The sequence below is a fragment of the Oryzias latipes genome, chromosome 9 (assembly GCF_002234675.1).
Source record: "Oryzias latipes chromosome 9, ASM223467v1".
In the NCBI taxonomy this organism is placed as follows: Eukaryota; Metazoa; Chordata; class Actinopteri; order Beloniformes; family Adrianichthyidae; genus Oryzias; species Oryzias latipes.
In genome coordinates, this window is record NC_019867.2 from 1,421,746 (window position 1) to 1,440,489 (window position 18,744).

At 45.0% G+C, this 18,744-nt stretch overlaps 1 protein-coding gene across 2 annotated transcripts; it reads left to right on the forward strand.

The window, feature by feature from the left end:
• The first annotated feature begins 1,298 nt into the window (after nt 1-1,298).
• LOC101169460 (cytoskeleton-associated protein 2-like) lies at nt 1,299-9,743 on the forward strand. Of its 2 annotated transcripts, XM_020705638.2 has the most exons (10): nt 1,299-1,517; nt 3,353-3,412; nt 3,499-3,565; nt 3,642-3,687; nt 4,650-5,635; nt 6,648-6,843; nt 6,913-7,071; nt 7,377-7,437; nt 8,293-8,458; nt 8,836-9,743. In XM_020705638.2, the coding sequence occupies exons 3-10, from the start codon at nt 3,519-3,521 to the stop codon at nt 9,128-9,130; spliced, it is 1,956 nt and encodes a 651-aa protein (XP_020561297.1). In that variant the 5' UTR covers nt 1,299-1,517; nt 3,353-3,412; nt 3,499-3,518; the 3' UTR covers nt 9,131-9,743. The 2 variants fall into 2 exon arrangements, with proteins under 2 accessions (XP_020561297.1, XP_004072134.1); XM_004072086.4 differs by lacking the exon at nt 3,353-3,412.
• Nucleotides 9,744-18,744: the final 9,001 nt, after the last annotated feature.

The window sequence follows — 18,744 nt, forward strand, 5'->3', positions numbered from 1 at the left end:
ATGATTCCAACTTAAATAAATTACTTCAATTGGTAACATGTAATTGAGTTGAATGTATTAATTTCTTTCGTCTATCCAACTCAATATTTCTTTACAACTCAAATTTACATATTTATCTAACTAAATGTAATATTACTCCAATTCAATTAAATGTTTTTCCATCTTAATTTATTGTACTTCATGAACTCTCATATGTCTAAGTTTGAGGCTCAGATATTCTAATTTTTATAACATTAAAATAAATCATACAGTATGAAGTTACAACACACATCATGCACTCAGGTATTGTTACTCTGACTTGAGTTCTAGCAACAGTGTGCAGCACTAGTGGTGTTATATAAACTCATCATCTTCTCCCTCCCTCTCACTCATGGTGCAGAAAAAAATTAAACATAACAGGACAAAATAACTACAAAACACAGTAAAACAGCTAAACAACTAAATTGGTCAAAAAGCCACATTTAAACCCAAATCCGTCCAAACAGGCAAAGGGAATGGTATCCCACAATTCCTTGCGCTGCCGATCCAACAGCAGCACCGAAGTTAAATCTACTTAATTTAATTAATTTGAATGAAAGTAAAATAACTGTCTGATAACTACGTGTTATTTTTAAGTTGACTGAACTAAAAAATTGATTTATCTTAACTGAAGCAAATAATTAAGTTAGATCAAAGTAAAAAGTTTTTCTTTCCAACATCCATATGTGGTCTTATCACCCTCTCATGGTGGAAAAAGTATTATCTGAGCTTCTTCATCCACTAAATCATCTTCAAATGGACACGCCATGCTGCTTCACCTCTCTGAAAACAAACTAACCTTCAACTAAACCTGCTCCAGACCAGGTTATGTTCAGAGCATGAGTTGCTATGGCAACTTGACATACCCTGAAACATACCTCCATCTCTGGAACAGAAATCTGAGGTTATCAACTTCCTTAGCCTCAAATTTACCGTGGGAGCTAGCATAACCTGCTGTCTGGAATACCCCCCATGCCTACACAATTCACAGAGGAAAACAACCAAAATAAATAAAAGTTTCAATGTTTTTTCTCCGTTTTACCCGCCACATTACTGATCGCGTGATCAGGAGGCGGTGCCAGTTAATCTTTAGAACGTCAATCTCTTTCTTTTAAAAATGTGGTCGTTTTTCATTGAATTTGTGGATTTATTCCGACTATTTTGTAAAAATGTTTTCTAAATGAAGCCATGTTTTCTCTTTTTCAGCCCCTCCCATGGCTCCTCCTCCTCCTCGTCCCAAAGATTGTTTATTTTTTTCAAACTTTGAAATCGTCCAATCAGAGAGGGCCGTCGGTTTCCTCCCGGCACTTTCAAACCCCAAACCCGGATGTTCGTATGTTGGATCGGTTGTGAAAGGAGTTGATCGTTAACGTTAAACAGCGCCGCCGCCTCTGGCCGCCTTTACCGTGAGATACTTTTCTGTGGATGATCGTTGAGGAGAAGGCTGAATTTAACCAAGATGGAGGCGGAAGAACCCGTCGCCGAACTTTCTAGAAAAGGTTAGCGAGTCTTCGGCTAAAGCTAGCTAGGTGCTAACAACAGCAAAAACGCTGGGGCTAATTCACGTTAAACGGAAATGTGCGTTATTATAACGATGATATCTGCCGATGTTAACCGCCTTGATTGTTAAGTTTTTAAAGTTAATAAACAGAAAAATAAACATGAATAAATGGATTCAATGATTCGTAACGGCGCTCTAGAGGCGTCTTACTTAGGCAAGATAAATAAGTGGAGTAGAGTTATTAAGCTCAAACTACTTTTAGATCATTAATCAGTCTTAGTAAAATAAGTAAAATAAAATAAAACTTATTCATTTTCTAGTTTGAAATAAATTGATTTATAATCATATAGTATTTCTTTTTTGGATCATCCTGAGGACGGAAAAATCATAAATTATCTTCAGGATATATTGAGGATATATTCAGGATAAATTATCTTCAGGACATATTGAGCGAGTAATGTCGTTTTTTTCATGTCATATTTATCAGCATGAAGCTTCTGTGGCTGAAACTCTGTCCTACAGATTACAGCAAAGGAAATGAACTGTAACTGTTCTAAGTTGGGAATTCTAAAGTAAAAGCATCAATGAAATGTGTCATTGATGCATCAGCTTCTGCCTGCAGGCTCCTCTGCTCTGCTGCAGCTTTGTTCTAATCTGATGAAATGTTCTCATCTTCAGAGCAAAACTAGGTTGAAGTGATGCCTTCAGCTTCATTGGCCTGTTGCCACGGTGATGTTTAAATCTCTGCTGATGATGTGTCTGTGTGTGATAAAGTCCGACTCGTCCCAGTCAGAGTAGATCAAACATGGATGTTGTTGGTGTTTTCCAGCCACAGTTTGTCAGCAAGATGCGGTTAAAAAATAAACTCCTGGTTGCTTAAAGACCCACTGATGAACATTTCTTTTGCATGTTTTTGAGACATTTGACTCATGATGGAGGACATTTATCAGGAAAACTATGAAAACAACTGTTTCTCAGTATTTCTTTATTTAAATCATTGTGAATCAGGAGTAGATGAAAGCGCAGTTAGTAAACAATCGTATTTGTGACTAAAGCAAGCCACAAACTCCCGGCTCCGCCCCTTTTCTGATCACCCACCTGCAGACCAACAGATCCATGAACGTCTCTGTTTTCCTCTTCTGAGCTGGAATCTGGATCAGAACTGGACGGATGGATCACCAGGACATTACTCTGCATTTCTGTTACAACAGCGACTAGTTAGTGCGAGAAAGTGTAAACAAAGGAATGATGGGAAATCAGTGCAGGCGTACTCCGTGCCAACGGTCCCAACCATAACTCTGAGGTGCATGAACTCCTGCCGCTCTGCAGAAACTATGTCTTAGAAAACAACACTGGATTTTGGCTAAAAGACCACTGGGAACAGTCTGAATATAGATCAGAAGATGATCAGAGTGGGGCTTTAAACCTGATTACTCTCAATCTGAGTCAATATTCCAAACTTTTATTCTGAAAAACAACTTCCAAACCAAACGGTGTTCATTTATTTTACCAGTCCTTTACCAGACCACCTCATTATCACAGCATGTGCACAGTCGTCCAACATCAGTGGACCTCTAGAGCCTCTGTCCTGCTGTGTCAGTGCTGTTCCACTAGGGGGCAGCAGTTCCCCTGCCTCATCACACACAGCTGAATCAGCTGACAGACTCAGTTTCCCGGCAGAAGGAAAAGTTTCCAGATCCGGCCTTCCTTTGGATTAAATAATTAATAATCAAAACTCCAGAAGATTGTTGTTGGATCTATAGACCTTCTGTGACTTTCCTGTGAATTTTAGAATCAGAAAAAGATGTTAACGGTCGATATCTTCCCTTTCAGGTTTCTGAAGCAGGGCATTTTTCCCTAAACAACAACAACTCTGCATGGAATAAAAGCTTTGTAATATTTCTGAAAACAAACACTGAATTTGAGTTTCTGTTGTGATGAAGCAACATTTTATCAGCAGATTTACTTTTGTGTTTCAGAGTTGCGTAAACTAAAGCTGATGGAATATTTGGCTGCGAAGGGAAAGCGGAGACCCCCCGAGGCCAAGTATGCATGCGTTTGGGAAGTGATGTTGGAGGTGAACTGGTTTTGTGACTGATTTAGCCGGCGTTTGTTTTCCCAGGGCACACCTCCAGCAGCAGAAGCCGGCTTCAACGCATCCACCCAAGGTAGGGTGTGAGTGGGACTGAGGACCGTTACTGAGGTGGTGACCCGGCTTCATTCACGGACTCAGAACAACAATTCACACATTTAACTGTGATATTATATTTGAATGGTGGCTATATGTTTGTTTTTTACTGAATATATTAAATAAGGATAAAATTTTTTTAATCAACATCGCTTATATCTTTATTTAAAACAGGAGAATCAACAAAACAAATAAAAACACAAAGATTTACAAAGAAAGAAATTATTTTTATCACTCTAAAGTTTTTCCATCAACTTCCTGGTTAACTCCAGTGGGAAACAAAACATATTATCTCTGTTATTTTGGATAATTTAACATCAAATCCTGAAAATATTCTCCACAGTTTCCCATCCTCAAAGTTTAGCCGACTACAGTTCCAGCAGATCGATTTGTTATATTTTTTCGTTCAAATTGTCGACTATATTTCAAACCAAATGTTTTTTCAGAACTTATTTTGGCAAACTGATCTTTCCGTCTCTTTTCTTTTTTTTTATCTATGAAAAACACACTCGAGACTTTTACTTTGAAAATCCGCGTCTTCATCGACAATTTAATTTTGAAGGTTTCTACTATTCTCTACCATATTTCTAAAGAAATATTTGTACTCTGTTTTTCTGGAACAGAATATCTGAGTACTGTATTCAGATACCTGTTACATATACTGATCTGAGCTTCACACGCGATCAGTTTGACGTCTGGAGGTGGATGTTTGCTTCAGCAGGACTTTCCTTCCACTTGTTGTTAGGATGACTGTGGAGTTCATCAAAGTCCTGAATCTTTAACTAAATATGGATTTCCTAAAATCCATCAAGACATCTCGAAGTCGGAATGCTTTATTGTTTAGGTTGAAGAGATTTGGGCGACTTTATTCTTGTGTTTCTACTGTTTATGATCAGTTTGGAGGAACTTCTGTGGTTTGGATCACTGCTTTTGTTTCCTCAGGTTGTTGTGGGAAAAGAAAACAAAGTTCCAGCTGCCGGAATCAAGCCTGTGGCGCCGAAAACATGGACCACTCAGTCCAGTCAAAACCCCCCCAGAAAGAGCACGCTGATCGACCTGCAGCCTGCCGGCCGCGCTGCCGCTCCCCCCAACAAACGGACCTCTGTTCTCACCCGGACGTACACGGTGGTGTCGTCCAAGGTCGGCGCCGCTGCAGGCGGGTCGATCAGAACGCAGACAGGCGGGAAAAAAGCCACAAATCTGGCGCCATCCTCCTCCAAATCCAGCCTGTGTTCAGTGGCTGCAGCCCCATCGTGTCCCAGCGCGAGGATGAGCGTGGGCCCATGTGTCAAAACCAGAACCGGACTCATTCCTGCTGTGCTGCAACCAAAGAGCACCAACCCGAACCCAACGCCCGTCTACGCAAAAGCGCCTAAAACGGCGATGCGATCCACCGCTGTGCTGCCCCGTTCCGTTTCCCATAAATCTGCTGCCTCTTTCCCTCCAACTGTGCAGAACGGCATCAAGTCCAGCGTTAAAGCAGTCCTGCTCAAAAGCACTCCGGCAGCCTGTAAAAGCAGACTGACGGGAACGTCCTCATCCTCCACCAACAAACCTGAACTGTTGAAGCCCAAAGGCGTACCTGCCACCAAAAGACCCCCAAACCCACCCACAAAGGCGAGACCTGCAGCCAAAGAAGAGAGAAGGAACCCACCAGACAAGGTCGCTCCCCAAACATCCTCAAAGAGCAGCAGGTTCTCGTCCAGACCTGAACCAGTAAGAACCAGTAAAGACAGGAATCCAACCAAAACTCCCACACAAGCTCGCAGCAAACACGCCGGGGCTTCTGGGATTTCACAGACCGCTCCACAGCCCTCCAGGAACATCACCTTCACAGGCCGAGCAGACGGCAAGATGCCAAAGGTCACGGTCAAGGCCGGCCCCCAGACTGAGGGAAAGAAGCCCAGCACTGCTCAGGAGGAACGACTGTAAGTACAGCTCCTGTCAGGAGTGAAGTCATCACGTATGCAGATGACTCTCTGCTTGGTTCATCAGAGATGTGTTGAGGGAAAAGCGTGTCAAAGCACCGGTACCGAGCCGCAAAGAGATATTATTTTTACTTATCTGATGCTGAACGAAGTTTTTCTCCTTAAAAGCTCCAGATTCTCGCCGCCACGCCAACTATCGTGGCGCCTGTGAGGTCGCTCGCCACGCTCACGTGTCCTAAATAGCTTTGATGTGTTCTTAAAGCTGCCGCTTGATCGAATTCCCCAAACAACTGCAACCAGCTCTACAATGTCAGAAGATGTTGCTAATAAAGTCGCATACTCTGGATTTATGTTATTTATTATAATTTTCATCATTAGTTTGTATTTTTATTCAGCTTTAAGTGACGGATGAAGCTGAACTTTGCATCCACTTTCAGCCGTTTAGGGAAAATCTACGTCGATTTGAAATCTAGAGACCAAAGAAAGTTTGAACGGATGTTTAACCATGAATGAAGATTCAATGAAAGGAATTTTCTTACAGCAAAGTTTAAAAACAGATCAAAGAAAAAAAATGACTGATGAATTTTTCCCAAATGCAAATTGACTTTTACAAATCAACTTTGTTTTATTGAACCTTCATCTTCTATAAAACAGATAGACTTTTTAAAACGATCTTTTTGGACTAGACTTCGTTGGAATGTGTTTTCCAGAACCAGAACCGTAGAGGATCGGATGGTAAAGGCCGGTCCGGGAAAATATCACCGATATGAAAGCGGTCAGGGGCGGGGGCGGGGCCTCTGCTGTAGACATACATCGATCTATTCCTTTGGATGTGTACGTTAAACCATCACAACATTTTTGACCCCACGCCGCTGACGGAGAGCTGGACTGGCGTTTCAGACAGGAAGTACCTGCTGGCTCCAAGAAACCAAAGTCCCGTAGATTCTGTCCATCCATTGGCGTGAAGCCGTCTGCCGCTCTGGTCCAGAAATGACCTTTTTTCCGTCTGCAGGCGGAAGCTGCAGGAATGGCGGGAGGCGAAGGGGATTTCCTACAAGCGTCCCCCGATGCAGGTGAAGACTCCGGCGAGGCGGCCGCCGCCCACGCCGCCGCTGTTCTGGCCGTCCATGCAGGCTGAAGACGAGGCGCACTCCCTGATCTGCGCCGTGGACCAGTCCCTGGCGGACTGCATCAAGCTGCTGGCGGAGGTGAGAACCGCTCAGAGGCGTCTGTTGAGTGAAGTCACCTGCCCCCGCCTGACTGTGCCGCCTCCTCAGGGCTGCCCCGCTGACCAGGTGAGGGGCGTGCTCTCCCGCCTGCCTCCCGTCTCTCAGAAATTTGCCAAGTACTGGATCTGCCGGGCCCGGCTGATGGAACAGGAGGGGAACCCGGACGTCCTGCCGCTGTTCCAGGAGGCGGTGCGCGTCGTTCTGGAGGTGAGGAGCTTCGTGGGGGCGGGGCTTTGAACCAGCAACCCTAAAAAGAAAAATGTTCTTCTGGGATTAACGGATCTGGATTCTGTTCATCCGGCTTGACAAAAACCAAAGGAGAGACGATCAGTTTGAGTTTGATCCCTATTTTAATCATAGGGTCATTTCAGGATCGTCACGGAAAGACGGGCCGTGCTCGCCTAGAATCACTAACAAACACGCCATCCCATAATTCAAGGCAATTTTTCCAAACTAATCAGAGCTGTGATCCGTGCAGCATAGAAGGTCCCATCTTCCCGCTCTTTCTGCAGCCCGTGGACGAGCTGAGGACCGTGGTGTTCGACATCCTGAAGAAGAAGGACGAGCTGCGAGGTAAGAGCAGACCGGCTCAGGGGAACCCAGATGGTTTCTGGGAAAAGGGTTGATCAGAGGTTCTGCAGGTTTAAAGCTGGTTCCCTTTAACAGAACCGGAACCAGCAGCATTCCTCCTTCATGTTGGGACCTTCAGCTCATCTGTTCTGATGGTTTTAGATTTTCTGTTGTTTCTGCGTCTGAAACCCACGAAGAACAATCGTTTCTGCCCCAAATGGAAGAACCGCTTTCCTGGAATCCATCAGTTCTTTGGGATGATTCTGGAGAGAGGCGGCGTTCGAATCGACCTGTTCATCTCATCTTTTCTTCCATTCCATTCCAGGCTTTTAGCAGAACCTGAATGACTGTTAGTACTGCAGAACACAGAGTTCCTCCATCTGTTTACTTTTCTTCTCTTCTTTCTTAAATGATTTGCACTTTGGGACTTTGGAGGATTGTAGGCTCCAAAGGTCAGGGTCAGCCACCTCCAGGTCACTGACAGGTTTGAGACTCGTTGCCGTTTCTGTGTCTCGGCTGTGCCGGCGACTCCAGACGGAGAGCTTTGATCTAAATCCTCCTCCAGGGTCCTGTACCATCACACTCCCACCACCATGCCCAGCTCAGATTTCAGCAGGCCTGTAGTTCAGCCTGGATAATCAGTTTCCCAAATTTACCTGATAGAAGGCGAAACCAAATCCTTTAGAACAATAGAAGTAATGATGATATTTGGCTCAAATACGTATTCATTCATGAGTTTAAATGAACCAAAACAACAATTTATTCCATTTCTGAAAGCCAGCGTCTGAATTCAGTTCACTGCACATTTGGTCACATGACCTGTGGATCTGAGGCTGTCTAACATGCTGTCTTAACCAGTGCTGGAGGAAGAGGAGGAAGAGGAGGCGGAGTCTGGTCCCACAGCAGCGGAGCCTCTGGAGAACCACCACAACCCCACGGTGACGCCAAAACCCGTCCGGGCGCTCATCAACGAGGAGCAGGGGGGCTCGTCCGTGGTCAAGTACAAGATCACCGCCACTCCGGGGTACGTATGGATTCATCCACGCCGGCCCCGCCTCCAACGGTCCAAACCTCTGATTGACAGATTTGGTGTAGCCCGCTTTTCAAGGTGTAGGGGTGTGGCCTTTCAACAAGCTCACTCCTGATTAGTGAGAGTGGTTGCCATAGAAACGGTAACTCGAACCAAACGCTGCTTACCGACGTCATGTGGCTTCACCATAACGGCGTCTGTATCACCAGAAATGGCGACCAAATCTACTCCGCCCCCTTCCGCAGCGATGTTCAGATTTTTACCCCTTTTTTAAGAAATCCTGAAGGTTTTGTGTGAAATCCTGTTTTTTCTCTCTGGGAGGAAATTCAACCGCAGCCGAATTATGATCTCTTTGTCGTCTCCGCCCCCAGGGGCCCCCCCAGCCAGCGCCGGGAGTCGGTGAAGGTCAACGGGCAGGAGGTCCGCTTCTTCACGCCGGTGCGGCGGTCGGTGAGAATCGAGCGCGCATCGCTGCAGCATCCGGCCGCCCTCCACGACCACGACCTCTGCGTCACCTCCTACCGCCATCTGATGTCCGAGGAGGACGCCGCCGAGGGAGAGAGCCCCCCCGCCACCCCCGTGTACATCTACAGAGAGAACGAGGCGCTGAAGGACAAAGTCTTCATCCAGCTGATCTGTGACGAAGACCCCGAGCCGCGTCTGTAGACGCAAACGGTCCGACCTCTGGATCTGCAGAAGGAAACAGGAAGTTCTGCTTCTGTGACTTCCTGTAGTCAGGACATACGTTTCTGTTTTTAGTTTAGATTCGTCGCTGAAGTGAGTTTTCAAGACCAGAAGGTTCCAAACCGCCGGAACCATTCTGTCATGACGGAGCGCCAGGATCTCCAGACCCGGACCTCTCTGATGAGCCGGCGGCTTTCATTCACGCCTGACCGCGACTCGGTCATGTGACCCAACCGTCCCCCGAAGAGGATCCGGTGATTCGTGAAGGAAGGATTCTCCGGGAGCTTTGCCTCTTCGCCAACAGAAGGTTCTGACCAGAAGGTCGGACCAGAACCACGACGTTCCCCGCCAGCCCTCAGAGGAAAGGGGACGACCACACCCCCGTCAGCAGGAGGGCCTGAAAACCCAACAGAACCAAAGCAGCAGAATTATTCAGCCCTTTGTTCCTCACCTGGGAACGTTGGGCAGATGGCTCCTCCCCCTTCACCTGGCTGCTGCACACGGATCGCCTCTTTGGGCCCCCCAGCTCCAGGAGCAGAACCTGCAGCGACACAAAAATGTTCAGAAAAAACACGAAATTCATGTTTATTAAACCTCAAACTTTATTGATTTGCTCCTTTCATTCTGGTTAAAAAGACAAAACACTGAACATAAAAGCAGATAAAATATGAAAATGATTTAAAACTGAAAACACAGGACAATCACACACAGATGGGACCCCTCCCTCACCAGATTCCTCCCTCCACCCACCCTCATTCCCCCAGTAGAGCCCTGAACAAAAACAAAGAACTGCAGCATAAAGAAGTTCTGGCTCGGTTCTGCTGTGAGGAAACGGTACCGTGGGGATCCATTCATTCCAAGGCCCAGCCGGACCACAGGGCGCATTACCACAGAGCAACAACAATATTCAAAATAATCTAGGATATATCAATGTTAGGAATTCCAAAAATAAATAAAATGATATAATAATAAAGAGGTAAAAATCATAATAATAGTCCTTATACAATAAAAAAAATGAATTGAGTAGAGAAAATAGATAAATCAATAACTAGATAATGAGTGAAATAATGAAGCATTTACCAAAGTCGTGTAAAAGCCAGACTATGAAGCTTCTTCCTCAAACCTCTACAGTCTCTGCAGCCCTGAGGTTCTCCAGCAGACCGTTCCACAGGCGAGAACCGTGATGAACCGTGTGTTTTGGTCCTCACCCTAGGAACCACCAAGAGGCCCGTGTCAGAGGACCTCAGGGTCCACGGGGGCTCATACTTCAAAAGAATATCATTTAAATACGAAGGCCCAACACCATAAAAACACTTATAAACCACTAAAAGAATTTTAAAGTCAATCCTGAAACGCACAGGGAGCCAATGCAGCCATTTTCAACCCGGTGTCATGTTCCTCTGGTCCTCGTCAGAACTGGTGCCGCTGAGTTCTACAATGGTTGCAGATTTGAAATAGACTTTTTGGTAAACCAGAGAGCAGAGCATTACAATAATCTAAACCACTAAAAATAAAAGCATCAAGCTGCAAGAGAGAGGAACGGCGGACTCTGGAAATGTATTTAGATGATAAAATCCTGATTCACGACGATTCTGATGTGAGGAATAAAACAAAATGAACAACCAGGTTTCTCACACACTGAGGTTTAATATTGAGAGTCTGAATGGGGGGGGGGGGGGGGGGGGGAGCACACCCGCCAACAGGAAGCAGAGCGCCACAAAAACCAACAACTCAGAGGAGAAGCCGAACCACTTTGATGAGAAACGGTTCTGGTTCTGACTAAAAACTGGATCTTTTTGGAAGAGAAATGACATTTGGATTCATTTTAAATACATTTCTACAGTTTAGAAAAATGTGGACATAATTTGTCCTTTAAGCCAAAAAACACCAAATATTTATGTTACAAAAACCGAATTTACAGGAACATCTGAGTCAACTTTAAGGTTTGATTTGATTCATTATTTCCAGTTCATTTTTATTTAAGAGCCAAACGTTTAGATTTCAACAAACTTTCATCATAAAATGTTACATTAAAATAAAAACCGTTTTGGTTTGAAAAATATCATTTAAACCTGTTTTAAGGAAAAATCCCTTCATGAATTTAACAAATCTGCTCCTATAGAGAAAAGATCAACTTTTTATTTAACTACTTTAATGGTGAAAGAAGAAAACGTCACTAATGCAAAGCTGTTTGGTGTGAAATCCAGAATAATAAACTTGAGATCATTTCAGCTTTAAAGGTTTTTTTTCAGTCATTGAAGAAGAAAATGTCTTTTACTGTTAAACTTCATAAACACTTTTGTGTTCAGCTTCTGCTAACAAGTTAGAGAAACGGGAAAAAGTCCAAAAGAGATGAAAAGAAAAAGACGAGGGAAATAATGAATGTTGAATGTTTGCATCTTTACCTCCTAATTTGACTTAAAAAGCTCAACTTGTCATCTGATTGGAGTTTTGTGTTAAATTGTCGTTTACTTTTATTTTTTTTGCTGTCTTGGTTTGGAAAGAGTCCTCTGCTTCCAGAAGTTTGCTCCTTTTACGTTTTATGGTTTCTGTAGAAGTTGGTGTCAGACGTTCTGATGAATTCTGTGAACTTGGGAGTTCCTGAAATCCTGTCGTTTCTTGACTTCCCGTTTTCTGGATTCCGTTTTCTGGGATCGTTTTCCTGCTTTCTGGCTCCTTCACCCGATCCGACCTGCTCACACACCTTCATCACACTTTCTGGAAGATCGTCTGAACGCCATGACCTTTCCGGTCCTCCTCCCACACCTGCCACTCCCACCTGTCCTGCTGAAACTGGAGGAGACGCAGCTAAGTTTGGAAAACCGACCTGCCAATCACCTCATCCCATCATTTCCTCACCTTTAATCTTTTAGGAAATCAAAGCGATTGATGAGAGAAGCAATCCGCTGCAGGTTTCATAAATGAATCAAGAAAATCAAAGATTCCTGAAACCGGATGAATCCTCCTTTTTTTTCTGCTTCATCTGACTTTTTAATGGGGAGGGGTCCATTTTAACTTGAACCTGTGCTTTTTGGTGGAATTGCAACCGAGGGTGGATCCAGTGAATTCTTAAGGCCTTATTGAATAAATTACTGTCTTAGGCAACAAAAATAAAACTTTCCATCCCTACAAAAACTTTTCTAAAGGATGAAAATATGTTTGCATTTCTGACATCCGGATAAAACCCAGAAGATGTTCCATCGTCTTCCTGCACTTCTCAGAATGGCCGCTAGGGGGAGATCTTGAAGTGTGGCGCGGACAGGTCAATGATTGACCCCAAAGTCCGCTTGATTTGTTCCCTACGGTGGCCCTGAAGTCCAAATCAAAAATCTTCAAGATCACAAAAATAACTAAAAAAAACAAAGCATTTAATAAAAAAAAAACCGACATCATATTTTAGAAATTAAAACAAAATCCACAAGCAAAAACATAATCTCACAATAAATGAAAACGAATACAAATGAAAAGTTTCAAAAAACAGTAAATTCCGGAAATGAAGCCCAATGAAAAGGTGGAACATTTCTGATTGGATGATGATGATGTTTGTCCATTATTTCAACCGAAAGTTATTTTTGATCTTCATCCAATCATTATTCATGGCATATATGTGACGTGCCTTTATGTAAAGGATTGAAATCCTAACTAATAGGGGTACAAATATTAAGCTTGCTCTGGTCGACTAACAGTATTGCAGGTCCCTGCCCACACCTGTCAGTCCCTTTAACTCCTGTGCCTTCGTTTGGAAGGTGTGTGTTCTGTCACCCTGGCCTAACTCTAAAACCTTTTGGTAGTGAATGGGTGTAGTAAGACAGGCTTCAGAACTTGATCCTTGTCAGTCAGCTGAAGCGTCGTTCTGCAATGCACTTGAAGCTCACTTGCACAGATCCTGCCTTTACAACAACCAGCCAGAGTGATGGAGTGCCCCTAACCCAGAACAATCTTCAAAAATTAAAACCTAGACCTCTGTAACTGGCTCAATGAAAACAGCAAACATTTATTTGAACAAGGATTAATCTGTGTTACCTCTCTAAAGTAGTAAAAGAAATATTACTTTCTACTTTGTATGTTCAAAAGAAAACAGATTTGGATGTAAAACACCAGGTGAATTATTTGACAGTCCGGAAACAAAAAAAAACTTGAAAGTCAATAAACCACACAATAAATAAATAAATAGATCCAATATAAAATGGTGATCAAACAAATGAACAAATAGAAATGAATAAATCAAGACAGTAGAGCTCTCGACTTCCTCCGATTAACTAACTCCAGACGTTGATAACAGTTTTCTTCCAGAATGGGCGCGAGATGCCCGAACGGCGTAACAGTCAGTTAACGGTTTTGACAGTTAGCTTCAGACGGTTCTTTTCCGCGGGGAAATCGGACTGGTCGCTAATCCCGAATGGTCTTCAAAAACGTAAATGTTCAAAGACAGTGGTGCCCGCCTCCTTGGCCTCAGATGTTTTCCCGGCTTGAACTGAATTCTCAGCTTCAAAAGATAAAATAAAACAGTACCTTCTCTCCAGACCAGTAGAATGGTGTACAGTTGGTGAATTACCACAGTGAATCACTGGGATGTTAGCTGTATGGCAGGGGAATACTCTTTCAGAAACTGCTCAGCAATACGGCCGCTCTGCGGGAACTCCTCTTCTCCGCTGACGGAGCTGTCACAGACACCGCGCTCCGCCTCCGTGCCCTGCCTCCGGGCCCCGCCTCCGAAATCCCGATGCTTGCGGCCTGGGGAACTCCTCCTTACGTGCTGGCTGTCTTCCTGCACTGCTCACGTAACGAGCGAGATACTGCCGTCTCAAAATCACTGTCGAACCTGCTCCAGGTTATTTTCTTCAAAACAATTTTTTAAGAAGCCGAGACATCCCATCCGACCAGTCTCTCTCCCCGTCCAACCGTTCTTTTTTGTTTTGTTTTCCAACGTCTGTCCCCTCGCGCCTTCGTCTGCCTCTGACGTCATGTCAGGCCCGCTCATCACTTTCTGTCACCGTTACACTCCCCCCTGCTAAACCCTGCCATAGCAGCTACAGCTCCAGTGAAGCACCATTTACAAGTTAATCACAACACATTTAATACAACATTTTGACATGGCATAAACATAACATGTGTGCATTTCACATTAATCCATGACATAGTCACTTCTGTACCTCATAGGCAGTAAACCCCTGTTTTGTCTGTGCGGGTTTCTATGTTGGAGAAATCCCTCACTGCCCCGTCGTGTATCCCTACTTTCTTCCCCTGAGTATTCTACACCATCTGACAGTGCATCTGAGTCTCTACTAACATGGACCTGTTCTTGCATCTTTGTCAGTGCTTCTGTAGTCATGGGGTCATCTACAGCCATAACACGGTCCTCCTCCCGAGCGTCAGAGTGTTGACTAACCAATAAAGGGAAGCTAACTGTGGTGACGTCACTGTCTGACTCTGTTTCTTCTTGAAGTGAGGGAATATTTATTTGCTTCCTGCTTGGTACCTGAAAAGTGCACAATTTAAGATGATCTCTATGAACCACCTTGTGAGGGCCCCCCTTCTCTGATTGAATAGTGAACACTGGGATATCAGGGTGGTTCTGTCTGAGTATGATATATGGCTGAGACTCCCACTTGTCCTGAATCTTGTTCCGACCCCTAGGCTTGTGATTACGGATCAGCACTCTGTCACCTGACCTAAGCAAGGCACTGCATGAACTACGATCGTATATTCGTTTCTGTCTCCGGGAAGCTCCTTGTGCTGACAACCCTGCGACCTCTACTGCTAACTTCAGTGGCTCATGGTGTGCCTTCACCCAGTCATCCAAGTTGTCAATGTCAACTTCAGCCAAGTCTTTCCCCCCAAGAAGGTCAAGAGGCATCCTTGCGTCTCTCCCAAACATAAGGTAAAAGGGTGAGTATCCAGTTGAGGAATGCACCCGATTGTTGTAAGCCATGGCTAATTCGGGGAGGTATGCCTTCCAGTCCCTTTTCTTTTCAGGGGGCAAAGTTCTTAGCATGTCGTGCATTGTCCTATTGAACCGTTCGCATTGAGCATTCCCCTGAGGGTGATAAGGACTAGTACGACTTTTAGCTATTCCATAAATCTTGCACAGCTCTTTTATTACGCTAGCTTCAAAACTTCGCCCTTGATCTGAGTGAAGTCGAGCTGGGCACCCATAATAGGCAAACCAGTGCTTCACCAGGGCTTTCGCTGTGGTGTCTGCTGTCTGATTTTTTGTAGGAACAGCCACTGTGAATCTGGTGAACATGTCTGTAAGAACGAGAACATTTTCATAACCCCCAACAGACCGCTCAAGCAATGTATAATCCATTGCCACAACCTCCAAGGGCGCAGTAACATTGCTGCAGGTCATAGGGGCCCTAGTCTTTGGGAAAACGTCTTTGGCTAGAGCACATCGTTTGCACTGCTGAACCCAACTTTGAACATCTTGCCCCATAGTAGGCCAATAATAGCTCCTTCTCAGGAGACTTAGAGTGCTTTGTCCCCCAAAGTGCCCACCATGTTCATGTACACTTAAAAACACTTTGAACTGCAAAGACTCTGGAACAACGAGTTGCTTGATCTCCACACCATCACGTGGATCTTGAACATGTCGGTAGAGAACACCTCTACAAAACTTGAGTCGAGGGAGCTGTCTATAGAGCTTTTTAACAATAGGCGATCCTGTCCGTAGATCAGCATAGCTCACTTTAGCCTTCCCCTGTACCATTTGATAAATTAGCCCAACAGCCAAGTCCGTCTTTTGTGCCTGTTCAATCTCATCCCAAGTCTGGCCACTAATCACTTTTCCTGTAACAGAATGTACACTGACTGGACAGGTCATCGGATCTGACTTGTCCTGTCCAGTTGACCACAAACATGCACGAACTTCATCAGAATTAATTCTGATAAAATCTTTGCCCCCATCTTCTCTCTCAGGCTCCTCCTCCTTAGGGATTCTAGACAAAACATCTGCATTAATATTCTGTCGTCCCGGCTTGTAGCAGACCTCAAAGTTATATTCAGCCAATTGGGCCACCCATCGCTGTTCTACCGCCCCTAAGTTTGCTGTCCCTAAGTAGCGCAGGGGGTTGTGATCCGTAACTACAGTGAACTTGGAAAACATCAGGTAGTCCCTGAACTTCTCCGTGATAGCCCATTTAAGGGCCAATAGTTCCAACTTAAAAGCACTGTAGTATTTGTCATTCTTTTCTGAACCACGAAGCCCGCGGGATGCATAAGCTACCACCCTTTCAACCCCGTCTTGCTTTTGGCTAAGTACTGCCCCAAGTCCGTGTGAACTCCCATCTGTAGTCAAAATGAAAGGGGTTTGGAAATCAGGATATGCCAGGACTGGTGGGGAGGTGAGACATTGTTTGAGCTCATCCAGCGCAGTTTGGCAGTCAGCTGTCCAAACAAATGGCTGATTCTCATTAACTTTGCCCCTTTTTCCCAGTAAACCATGTAGGGGTTTTGCCATGTGAGCAAAGTTAGGCACAAATCGCCTGTAGTAACTCATAAATCCTACTACCTGCCTAACTTCTTTGACACTCCTAGGAGTTGGCCAGGAAGTCAGGGCGCTGACCTTTTCCATGTCAACTTTGATGCCCTGGGCAGAGATTAAATGACCTAGAAACTTGACCTCAGGGCGTAAAAGAAAGCATTTGGATGGCTTCAATTTCAACCCATGCTGTCGGAGTCGTTGAAACACCAGCCCCAGCCTTTCACAATGGCTCTCAAAATCTCGCGAGTAGACAAGGATATCATCCAAGTAAACCAACAGGATGTCAAAGCTCAGGTCACCTAAGACAAGCCCCATTAACCGCTGGAATGTGGCTGGAGCATTGCATAAACCAAATGGCATTCTTGTCCACTCAAAAAGACCAAAGGGTGTGGTAACTGCAGTCTTCCCCTGGTCTTCTTCATTCATTGCTACTTGAAAGTAGCCAGCTGTCAGGTCTAGAGTCGAAAATAAATGTGCATCACCGAGTGCATCCAGAGCTTCCTCGACCCTTGGGAGTGGGTAAGCATCTTTACATGTCACTTGGTTCAGTCGCCTGTAGTCGCAGCAAAATCGAACACTCCCATCTTTCTTTATGACTATAACTGCTGGTGATGCCCAGGGACTGGTGCTCTCTTTAAGAATGCCCTGGCTAACAAGCTCATGCACATGTTTTTTGAATTCCTGGAAGACCTGCGGGGGAACTCTACGGTGCCTCTGCTTGATGGGAGGGGCATCCCCGGTAGAGATACAATGGGTTACAGATGTAGTGTACCCATAGTCATTCTCATTTTGGGAGAAAACGTCTTGGTGGGTGGCTAGTAGACTTACAAGTTGTTGGTACTGAGATTCAGTCAGACCCTCCGTATTTGCTTGGACTGGAACGGGTAGCCGTTCAGCCTCATTTTCCAACTGCGTAACCTCTATACCATCTAGGTGTTTGACAACTAGACCTCCCTCCTTCTCCACCACCTGCACCACTTCTTTCAAAAGTATCTCCTGTGGTTTGCTCACGGTTGCTACTCTAGCCCGTGGCATAAGTTTTATGACTTTCTCGCTGGTGTTCATGACCCTTACGGGGACCCTTCCACTGGTAGCTTTAGCCAAGATATTTGCCACTACAAGCCCCTTTGGAAGGCCTGACCTTTGTGCCGTTTCAACAAGCACTGGGCAGTCTACTTTGGATGTAACTTCACAATGGCCCTCTACCACCATCTCACTCATCGGGGGTATCATGACCGGTTCTCGGCCTGCCACTTTCACAAACCCCATCTTTCCATCTGGAGTTATGCGCTGAGATTCCTTCCTCACTTTAGCAACCAACCTACGAATGTTGGCCTCACCCTCTTTGAGATTATCCATCCCCATGTAACCACCGTTATCTGCAAAAATGGCCTCAAGTTCTTCTATTACATTCATGCCCACAATTCCAGGGAGCCCATTTGACTTTTCTACATGGGGATGGGTGTCAGTTAGTACAAAAATGCACTTTCTGCCCACTGTCCTGCCAACACACTCCACCTCAACTTCTAGGCACCCTAATACTGGGATATCCAGCCCATTTGCGGCAGTAAGTTCGATCCAGTTGGCAGACAACATTCCCTGTTTCCCAAAATGTTTGCGGAAGTGGGACTCTGTGATAGCAGTGACGTTAGAGCCTGTATCCCACAGGCAGGTTGTCTCTATTCCTCCAATCTTTAGACTGACAGTCCTACACTTCCCAAAAGCACTCCTCCGGAGATCATTATCTACCTCCGCGAGGATACACTCAGCCATCTGGGTCCCTATGACGGAAGTACTGGGGTTCTCCTTAGACCCATTTCGATTACTTGATCTGACATCTGGATTTGGGACCTCGAGTGGGGCTTGACTTGTCTCTTTGCCTACTTTCCTCAAACAGTGCTTGCTAACATGGCCAGGCTCTCCACAGTTATAGCAGATATACCTCCCTTCACTATCTCGTAGGGCTACCCTCCTGGGGGCTGCAGCTCGCTGTCCTCCCTCCTCCCCTTTTCTCTGCAGAGCATGGTACAACTCTTCTTGACGAGCAGATATTCGTTTTATTTCCTCATGCAGCATCTCCATTGTCAGAGATGATGGTTTCTCCTCCATTGCC

Excerpts from the sequence above, each read along its gene's own strand:
- LOC101169460 (XM_004072086.4), top strand. The coding sequence starts at position 1,478 with ATGGAGGCGGAAGAACCCGTCGCCGAACTTTCTAGAAAAG. Across the intron at positions 3,566-3,641 it reads CGGAGACCCCCCGAGGCCAA|GGCACACCTCCAGCAGCAGA; the intron begins GTATGCATGCGT and ends TTGTTTTCCCAG. Across the intron at positions 7,438-8,292 it reads GAAGAAGGACGAGCTGCGAG|TGCTGGAGGAAGAGGAGGAA; the intron begins GTAAGAGCAGAC and ends TGTCTTAACCAG.